Genomic DNA, 9984 nt, shown 5'->3' with positions numbered 1-9984 from the left:
TCTCCCTCTGGAACGTGCGAGAGCTGCTCCTGTGCTAGGAAATGAGAGCCTGATTTTGCATTTTAGCACACTAGTTAGCCATATGTATATTGACTAATAAAGCAATAAGTACTAAAATTCTAAAAAAAAGAGGGGGGTAAGAAGAAGAAAGGGGAATATGGGAATCTGGCAACAAGGGAGGGTGGTGGTATTAATGACCCCAGCTCCCCTACCAACAAAATTTCAACTTATAGGGAGCCCTGCTGGCCAGATGCAATGGTTTTGTGAGCTGAAGTTGGCCCATGGGCTGGAAGTTGAATACCTTGCCCTACAGGAATCTTTTCCCTACACTCTCACATCTAGATGCCCTTTACCTGGGCAGGCACAGTCAGTCTCTAGCAAGCAAGGCCAAGGCCTGGCTGGCAACACTTAAGGTCAGAAGTCTTATCTAGAGATGATATAGAAGGAAGGTATACTAGCAGCAATAGTTCAGGCAGTTTGTTAGTGCCCTCCCAGCTCGTGCCATGCTGCTTTTGATTTCTTCAAAATTTGCTTTGATGCAGCTAGGTAACACACCTGTTCTACTTGGGTAGGGACAAGGGAATCGTGCTCAAATTCATTTGCTAGTACGTCACCTGCCTAGTGTTGCTGCCTAGGATAGGTACCCTTCCTTGCAACAGGGAGTCGGCAACATAACAGCTCACTGCTCCAAACATGGTGGTTAAGATAGCAATAAAGCCCACACCATATAGAGCCCAAACTAGACAGAAACTATTTTAAACCTACACCGAGTGACTAAGACTTCCCTCTTCTCCCAAGCGATTTTAATCCAGCTCCCTTATTGCTAGCTTGTTTCAGTCACTCTCCAAAAAGGGAGTATTGACGTACCTGACGAAGTAAGTGTCATCTGACTGTATTGGATCTAGTGGACATTCAGCTATTGCTATTTAGTTCTGTAAGGGCAGAGAACAGGTTCCTTTGTATTACAAGAAGAGGGTAAGGGTATAGTGATCTGCAGAAGAGCCAGCTTAAGGTTTTAACAATTTTTATTTAGATATACATTTCTTCCAGGAATGGCTGTCACTGCCTCATTCTTCACCTCTGCACAGTAGTTAGAAAAACAGTTTCCTTTTCAGCATCAGAAGCATTCTGATCTACCCTATAAAACACATTTAATCCTAGTCAGGAATTGGATGCATACAGAAACATTGTATGTGTGACCAAGTCTGCATGTGATTTCACAACTATGAACAAGTGAATGTCATGGCAAGAGGGAGTTCTAGACTCATTGAATTGTGCAGATTTTCTACTTTTCCAATATCCCTTCAGGCCACAGATCACCATTCCACAGGGCACAGAACTTGCTCATGTGCTTTGCAAGGAACTATACATTCCTAATTTATTACCAGAAAGTCACCAAAGATTGCCTAGTCCTTCACCTCATCATCTTCTGCATGCTCTCCAGCTGGAGTAAAGGGTCCTACAAGCCAGGTGAGGGGCATGTTATGCACCACATACTCTAGAAGTTCATCTAGAGACCGCTGTATAGCAGCCACTTTCTCTCTGCTCTGGGAGAGGAGACTGCTGGAAAGATCATGGACGGAAGTAGCAGTGGAGAAAGCAGCATTAAGGTCTTCAGTGTCGCCTTTGATCTGTTGGACCTGGTTGCAAATGCTGGCTGGGAGGCCCTGGATGTTGGACATTAGGGTAAGGGAGGTGGCCTTTAAGTGCTGGATAACTCTGCAGGCTACAGTCAGAGCTTGAGATTCAATCATCTGTGGAAAGACAAATCGGTAGATTGGAAATGAAGGTAACAGGAATCTTTCTAGTTTCAGTACCCTGTGGTTAGGAGTGTATGAAAACGCACAACTTCCCTAAGAGCTCTTCAATAAAAACCTAGCTCTGTACTTTCATTGCTAGATGTCCTTCCTAGAGGAAGGATTAGGTGTTACTTGGGACAAATGCCCAGTCTCCTTGGACTATTTTAGTGTACCTCTGGTTGTGCAGGTATGTTGTCCTCACTCATATCTGGCTGTTTCCTGAGCCAGGCCAGCCACATCTGGTTCATCTTCTCATGGACATTTTGAAGCTTCTGGTCCACAGCCTGCTTAACGCAATCCATCTGACAAAAAAAAAAAAAAAAAAAAAAAAATTTAAGAACAACAGAGGAACGGAGCTACTTGAGGGTCTGGCTTCAGCCTTAGTGAGTTCTATGGCCCAAAGCACACTGAATGGATTTAGACCATGTCAGACCCACCATGGTAAAGCCTGCCAAACATTATCTCCACCACCCCCACAACAGGTACACCCCACAATAGAAATTAAAGTCACCATTCCTGGATTTTACACCTGCACCTCCAGAAATGTAATCTGTTTCCTCCAGTGCACCAAATACCCAGATGGAAAATTATGTAGGAGAAACCAAGCGACTTTTCTGGTTTTTTTTTTTTTTTTTTTTTTCTTCCTTTTAAACAAAAAATTAAGTTGACAGCAGTCTTACAAAGTTAGCTGTGAAGCCAGAGTGTTTGAGCAGATGGTATCCACCCTGCCCAAACAGGGAAATGAGGAAAAAAAAAAAAAAAAAAAGTTATACCTGGGAAGTGGTAGCCACTCCAGGCAAGCAGTTAAGAGAAAGCATGCATTCAGTAACAAGCATCTGTTTTCTCCTACCAGGTCAATAGTTTGCTGAAGCTGAGACAGGGCTTCCTGGGTGCTTTGTGCACATAGTTTCAGCTTGCCCAGTGTGTGCAGATAGGCACGATGGCGGAGTTTGGTTGAAAGAGCGCCCAGACGCATATAGTAACTCTTCTGCTGTTTTTGCTCTTCAGTGGAAGCCATCTCAAATTCTTCCAGTGATGATGCAAGCTTCACTGAAAAACAAAACAAAACAATAAAGAACAAATTTTTAGCTGGGGATAAATAGAAGGCCACAAATGTAACCCATTTGCAAATTTTACATCTGGTGCTGAAATTTTTTTCTGGGCTGCATTTTCAGTCGAGTACCCATAGATTTCACTGGCATGCTCCAAGGGCTAAATTACCTTCAGCTGAAATCAAATTTCGATTAAGTAGGTTACAGGTAGGGACAGGGATTAGGACTTCATTAAGTGACCAGATCAAAACTGATCACACCAGGAGAATCAAAAGCTGGTACTTAAGATTAGATGTATAGTTCCTCTTTTTTTTTTTTTTGGATGTGTGGTTGATTCCTCCCCCCCCCCAACACCTCCGACACTTCACCTGGTTCCACAGAATACCCAACCTGTACTTGCAATAGGCCTTGTATCCAGCTAGAACACCCCCCCCCTCAAAGCTTGTAAGAACAAGCTTAGTTTATGATAACACACAAAACAAAACCCAACAACTTATTCAATCTATTTGTTTTTGCAAGCTTACCAAATTATTTTATGGAAAATTAGTTTGGATTTTGCTTAACCAGAGCATCCTCTCTACAAGAGAAAAACCAACTAGCCAAACCCAAACCCAACCAATCCCTTTACCAGATGTAGTAGAAGCCATTATCATTTTGTTCATGCCTTGAAGTTACACAATTTGCAAGTTAACAAGTTACTCTGCAACTGGACTGTCCCAAGGCTAATAGGTAGGTTGAACAGCAGGCCCAGAGTACTGCCTTGACTGGCAAGTGCCCTACTCTGAGGGTCCTCTTCTCCACTACTACTTTTAAAAGTAGGAGTACCCAAACTTATCTTGTGCTGGATCTGAACCATATGCCTCCTTGCAGGCCAGATCTGTAGGCTGGCCACTTGCTCTAAGTCGAGGCAATGCAAGCAGCAGAGCAAGTCGTGTTGGTATAGCCCATGCTGATGTCCAATGATGTCTCTAGGGTCCCAGATTCTGTGCCAGACCCCACCCTTCACTAGCCCACCAGTTGCCTAGCAGGTTAGGAGGCCTGGCTCCATTGGCTATACATTTGACACCCCCAATTAAGCCATATTTTGTGGCAGAGGTATTCAGTGGTGGCCTCCATTGACAAGTATCAAAGATCACAGCAGGCTTTTTAAAAAACAAAAAACAAAACAAAACAAAACACCACACACACACACACAGATTAAATGGAGCAGCTCCAGAAATTGGAGGGCATTCATCTTCTTAGTACGACAGTGCAGTACTCCAAGCATACTGACCTAGTTCCTCATCTGTGATCGGCAGGTAGTGGTCCACCAGCTCCTCAGATTTCTCCAGCAGTGTGTCAATACCACTTGCAACTTTGTGTGCCACACTTGATTCTATTATTTTATCAATGCCACTAGCCACCATAGATTTTGTGGCATCCATACTACTTTGCACAGCATCTTTAGCCATGTCCATCATTCCAGTGACTGTATCTTTTGCTTCTGTTACTGTGGAAACAACTCGCTCCTTACCATTTGAGATCACCTAGGAAGGAGGACAAGGGAGGTCTGAGAGAAAGAGAAAAAAATTATTAAAGTTTTAATGGGGCGTGCACACCTGCATTGGAATCCCAAAGCTGAATTTGCTACCCACATTTCATTCAACCCTTTCATTTGAGCAGCTTATTACTCCAACATATCGTGTTGCAATGTGCCCATTTCAGTCTACTCTTACAGAGAGCCCTTGGACAGGAGGATTGACTACTTGGAGCACAGCATGTGGGGCAGGTGCCAAAGGGGCTACTGCAGGCTGCTGTCCAGTAGTTCCCCCAAGAATTAATCAATTACCTGGTCAGCTGGCTGTTGAAGAATTGGCAGTTTCTTCTCAAGCTTGTCCAAGCTTTTGTGGGCATATTCATCTGCTGCTGCAACTGTATAGAAAAAAAAAAAGGTGTCAGTTTTAATCTCTTAGAACCCATTGCTGTTTTCTTCAGTGCCAAATCTTACTTGGAAGTAGGACAAGAGTTAAATAAAAAAAGCTACTCATACACGCACACATTCCTGTTTTTATCTGGGGGTCAGTTTCTTCTGTTCTTCTGTGTTTAGGTACATCCTGTCCCCTTGGAAGGTGGGGGGGGGGGGGAAAGGAGGTCTCTCTTCAGGAGAACTTCAGGTAGTTCTGTGGGGCCACAGATAATTGGACAGGGAAGTTGTCAGGGAACAAGAGAAATGGGCCATGGAGTCTAGGGATCCAGGAGCTCACCAGCTTTAGAACCCATGGCTGAGCTGGTTTCAGGGGGTGCTCCAAGAGACTGTGTAGGGGTGGGGGATGCAGGGGAGGAAGAGAATCCTCAAGCAGGCACTCCCCTGTGAAACTTGACAGTATTGGACTGAATGAATTGTAAGGGTGGAAGGGATCTCAAGCATCCTTTAGCCCAAACAGGGTCCTTTGTTCTACTCGAAGGTGCAGCGCTAACATATACATTAGTTTCACATGCTTTTCTAGCTTCAGTCAGGGAAAGAAAGCTGTCATTATACACTATAAATGAAAGTCTCCTGTAACCTGCATTGATTTACTCACCGTGAGGTTCAAGTTTGGTCAAAATTGGTTGCATGGTACCGGCTGCGGCAACAGCAATTGTCTTCACTCCAGTCTCTGCAGCATCACATACCAACTTGACAATTGGATGGTTCTCTTTGGTAGCAGTGTATGCATCAGAGACCTTGTCATAAGTTGAGCTGACCAGTGGTAAGCTTGTCACTATGCTTACTACACTCTGGAGAAGGTGGAGGGGTTGGGGGAAAGATAGATTTAGAACCCATCATGTTTGAGTAGTTTTCGTCATATTATAATTTTCTACACCAGACAATTCCTTAAGGCTTTTGCATAAGATCTTTCCATTTGTATCACTGCATGATGGTCAGAAGCATTCTACTACCAAACCATGAACTTTAATGATGATCAAGTCCCCCCCACCCCATTCATTGGTGTGGGAAGTCTGCCCCTTTAAGAGAGATATCCTTTTGGATTAAGAGACATACATGGCTGTCTTAGTGAGCTTTTTGGGGTTTTTTTTTTTTTCTTAAAGGCTGGAAAAAATAAAGTGTCAGGAAGTCATTTTTGGATTTAAAGCGATTTTCTAGCTACACCTGCAGGCAATGTTGAACCTCGCTTTCACTATTTATTACTAGCAATATTGTGATGTGCACTTCAGCCAACTGCATGCAAGCCAAAATATTTTTTACTTATGTCAAGAAGTCTTACATAATTGATCAGCTTGTTCCAACTCAATTAGCTTTGAGGCCCCCCCAACAAGCTATTAACAGGTAAATTTCAGCACAGCTATTGGAGGAAGCACCAATATACTTCTTCAGAGAACCATCCAGACAGATGCTGGTTTCAGCCCAGTTGGCCTCCACTTTGATCAGCAAGTCTGCTATACCTACCTGATGTTCCTCATTAGTGGTCTTGCAGGAAGCAACAGTCATTTTGTTTTGGTCAGAAGACATGATGAAGGCAGATACTAATGAAAGAAAGGAAAGAGGCAAGGTGAATTGGTTCCATTTCCCTGGACTGTTCTTTGCCATGTCAGACTCTGAACTACAGAGTAATAGGATGATTGCCATCTCTGGATTCTCTCCACCTGGTCAACATTTGCTGAACAAACCATTAGGAAGCAGTTAGTGATAAAAATGCATGAGTATGTAAGAAGACATCCTCTACCAGGAAAGGATATCATCACCATCAGATTTCTGGAAAGATAGTTTGCTGGACTTGGACATGATGGATCATGTGTCAAGGACTTCAAATGCATGACTATCTGGTTTCTTCAAGTTCAGTCCTTTCAATCAAGGATATACCTATGCTAATGCCTTAAGTGGTTAACTGCACCAACTCCAGTCTTCTTGTCTGGCAAAGACTGCTCTCAAGAGGTTTATCTTGTTAGAGAGACATCCCACATATATGCAGCCTAGGGTGCTACAGCAACACAGGCTCTTCAGAAGAGCAGCTTTGCTAAATCACATTAGATGAGCATCTCTGCCTGCACTTAGCAGAATAAGGAGATAGGTACACACATTAAATAGAATTGTATCAAATTATTCAAGACACAGTTATGCTGCTTCTAGTTATGGCACAGTATGCCTCTTGTTGCAGGTCTGAAGATTAAGATAGCATGGAACAATTCCTCCCATTTTGTAGGTCATCTGTTGGTCTTCCTTCCAACGTGCATTATTTTCCTTGACTATTTAAAAAAAAAAAAAAGAGTTAAGTCACAAAAGAGACACCAAGCTTGGACTAGACCTTAGAGACTTGAGTAGCCCTTTTCTGGCCAAGAATCCAAGAACACCAGATGGGTTGTTCCAAGTTGACATGCCATTGTTTGGCCCTCTAAGACACTAACTGCTGAAGTTATCATCTGAAGCATGATCCATGTGTATCCCCTTTGTTATTATCACGCTTGTTTTTTCAGCACAGTAGTAACAAGCATATTGCAACAAGTTTCACAGGCAGGTTATTAGCCTTCTTTTTAAGAAAGCAGGAAGACATTTAATTTTTGTTAGTCAATCCCACCAGATCATATTTTTAAATAATTATAGTGCCCAGATACCGTGGAAACCAAATTATTTCTCTTCCTATTAAGACTCTAGGATAAATCTAGAAGTGATCAGTATTTGAGATCATCTTGTAACAGGAGAGCTAGGGTAATTGATTTTTCTTGGTTCACTGGCCAAACACTGTTCAGGTCAATCAGAAGCAAAGTAGTCTTAGGTTTGACTTACTGAAACAGAAAGACCATTTTTAAACTTTTGTTTAGCCTCAAAGTCATGAATTTGAACAATTAAAAAGAGTCAGTATAGCAGAACTTAAGCCCCCCCAAGTTTTGACAGATCTGCTTTTTTGGTGACTAAAGGCTTGCCTAGAAGACATACAGTTTCCAACATGAACAGGTGTTTTATTTCTTCTTACATATTTTGTAATTCATGATAGCCTTTCAAGGCAACATTTTATTAGCAGAAGTTTGTTTTACATTAACTGGTCAATTAGATAGATTGAGCTTATTATTGGTTTCTTTTTAAACTAATGTAAGAAAACTCCATTTGTAACACAGGAAGAAAAAGTAGCAAAAGCAATTACACATTTCCTATTTTTCAGCCCCAAACACCATGCTTAAAATCAACCCTCTCACCTCAATTTCCTTTAACTTTGACACACTGTAGTATAGAAGGGGCTAGTTCCATTGGCCCTTATATGGGGCAGGTGATATCACCACAGGTGTGGCAAATTGGACAGAAAACCATATAGCAAGTTCACTCTTCACCTAAGATGTGCTGGTGTTTAACTATTGTCCCTTCTTTTTTCTCTTTGACCCTATTGCAGTTTAGTCTCTTCTGGTCCAGTTTGATGATTTCTTGCTGTCATATTCAGCCTGGAGAGGAATAAGATTCAGGAGCTTAAAGGTACTGGAACATACAGAAAAGTCTAGTGTTTTTTACCTGCTGCATGGGCTATGTTCTTGTAGGATTTTGGGTAAGGTGACTTTACCACAAGTAAAACAAAGGACCAAAGTAAAGCAAGGTGATCCAAATAGGGATGGAAACTTTGCAAAATGTGTTTGTGGCTAGGGTTTAACTCAAAGCAGCTTGAAACAGGATGTTGGTGAGGAAAGGGATACTTTTTTTTTTTTCCACTTAACAACTAAGGTTTCTCCAAGAGTAAACCAGGAAAACTTTACCTATATGCTTTGCCTGGCATATCTTCTCAGGGCCAGGACACCTAATAGGCAATATAGTATTCAGTGGAAAGGGATCTCAAAGCACTGAGACACAGCATAGCACAGAAATGTAGACTGGTAATGTAGTAGTACTAAAACCTAATACTCAGAGTCAAGAAAGCTGAAAACTCCTTGAAGGTGTCTTTACAGATAAGAAAAGAAATCTGTTGGGAACTATAACCAATGGACCAGTGTGTGAAGCAGCTACTGTTGTGACAATCTTCTAGTCTGTATACTTGTCATGCAGCCCCCATGAACCAGACTGATCAAACGCTACAAGTGTGGTGATAGGATTGCTCTCAAAAAAGGTGACTGCTAAACTTTCTCACCTAACCTGGCATTTATCTAGGTTGAGTTAGTAAAGAGTTAATTAGAAAATCTGGGAGGTACAGCCAGCCAAAAGTTATCAGTCAGTTGGGACCACCTGCCTCATAAATGACTGGGCAGGCGGAGTAGTTTAGATTTTACTTGGATAGTAAAAAGTCCTAGGTTTGGGAAGAAAATGTGCCTATTTTAGAAAGAATGAGGTTGTTTATTTTGAGTAGCTTTTGTAATATGAAGGGGAGAAATTGTCTTCATTGCTTGCTTTGTTCCTGCACATCTGAGAGAAGATACAATATGGTTTCTAGTTTTAGTTCCTGTGTTTTTTTTTTGAATGTCATGATGGATAGTATGCCTTGATTACTTCTATTTTTATTTTTTTTTTACCCTTTTAAAATGTGAGACTGCTTCTTCCCCACGTTTCTTGCTCTGTTATGGAGAAAATGTTGAAAAAGCAGCTCATGAGAGCTCACAGACTGAAAAAACATTTGGAGATTCTTTTTATTTATCAAGATTAAAGATTGTTAGGTTTAAAAAAAAATCTCAAGTTCTTGAGCTCTGACCTTTTTTTGGTATGTGTAGTGTTGTCAAGAGTTAATTTTTTTAAATGGATTTCACTTTAAATAAAAATATTCTTGGTGGCAAATCCTAGGATAATCTGTACTGTAAGTGTTTCAAGGGATAGTCTGCAGAAACCGATAAGAGCTGGAAGGGAGTAGTAAAAAGTATTTTTCATTTCACATGCTGACCTCACAAGAGCACTTGTATTAGCTATCTGAAAAAAGCTTCTGGGCACACATGTTCAACCAGTATGTCTCTCTTAACTAAATTGAACTTTTCCAGTGATCTGTTCATAAGGCACTGCATTGGCAGAGAAGAGGCATAAGTAAATTTCTGTGGCCTGTGTGTCTTATACTAGCTGTGCACATTTTGATTTATATCAAATTAAGCAACAAATGCATTGAGCACCTGGACTTGGCTTTATGTCTGAGTCAGCTTTGCTTATCCCAATAGTATTACAAGGGGCTAAGTGGCAAAACCTGCACCTGCAATATTGT

At 41.5% G+C, this 9984-nt stretch overlaps 1 protein-coding gene across 1 annotated transcript; it reads right to left on the bottom strand.

The window, feature by feature from the left end:
• Window positions 1-1017: 1017 nt before the first annotated feature.
• LOC109323320 (perilipin-3-like) lies at window positions 1018-8038 on the bottom strand. Its single transcript, XM_019554753.1, has 8 exons — window positions 8021-8038; window positions 6279-6355; window positions 5413-5608; window positions 4680-4762; window positions 4125-4377; window positions 2650-2849; window positions 1973-2101; window positions 1018-1754 (listed from the first exon to the last, which is right to left on the bottom strand). The coding sequence occupies exons 2-8, from the start codon at window positions 6339-6341 to the stop codon at window positions 1407-1409; spliced, it is 1272 nt and encodes a 423-aa protein (XP_019410298.1). The 5' UTR covers window positions 6342-6355; window positions 8021-8038; the 3' UTR covers window positions 1018-1406.
• Between the last annotated feature and the right edge of the window lie 1946 nt (window positions 8039-9984).

The sequence above is a fragment of the Crocodylus porosus genome, unplaced genomic scaffold (assembly GCF_001723895.1).
Source record: "Crocodylus porosus isolate Cpor-Errol unplaced genomic scaffold, CroPor_comp1, whole genome shotgun sequence".
Taxonomy (NCBI): domain Eukaryota; kingdom Metazoa; phylum Chordata; order Crocodylia; family Crocodylidae; genus Crocodylus; species Crocodylus porosus.
This window is presented reverse-complemented; position numbering and strand designations above follow the sequence as displayed.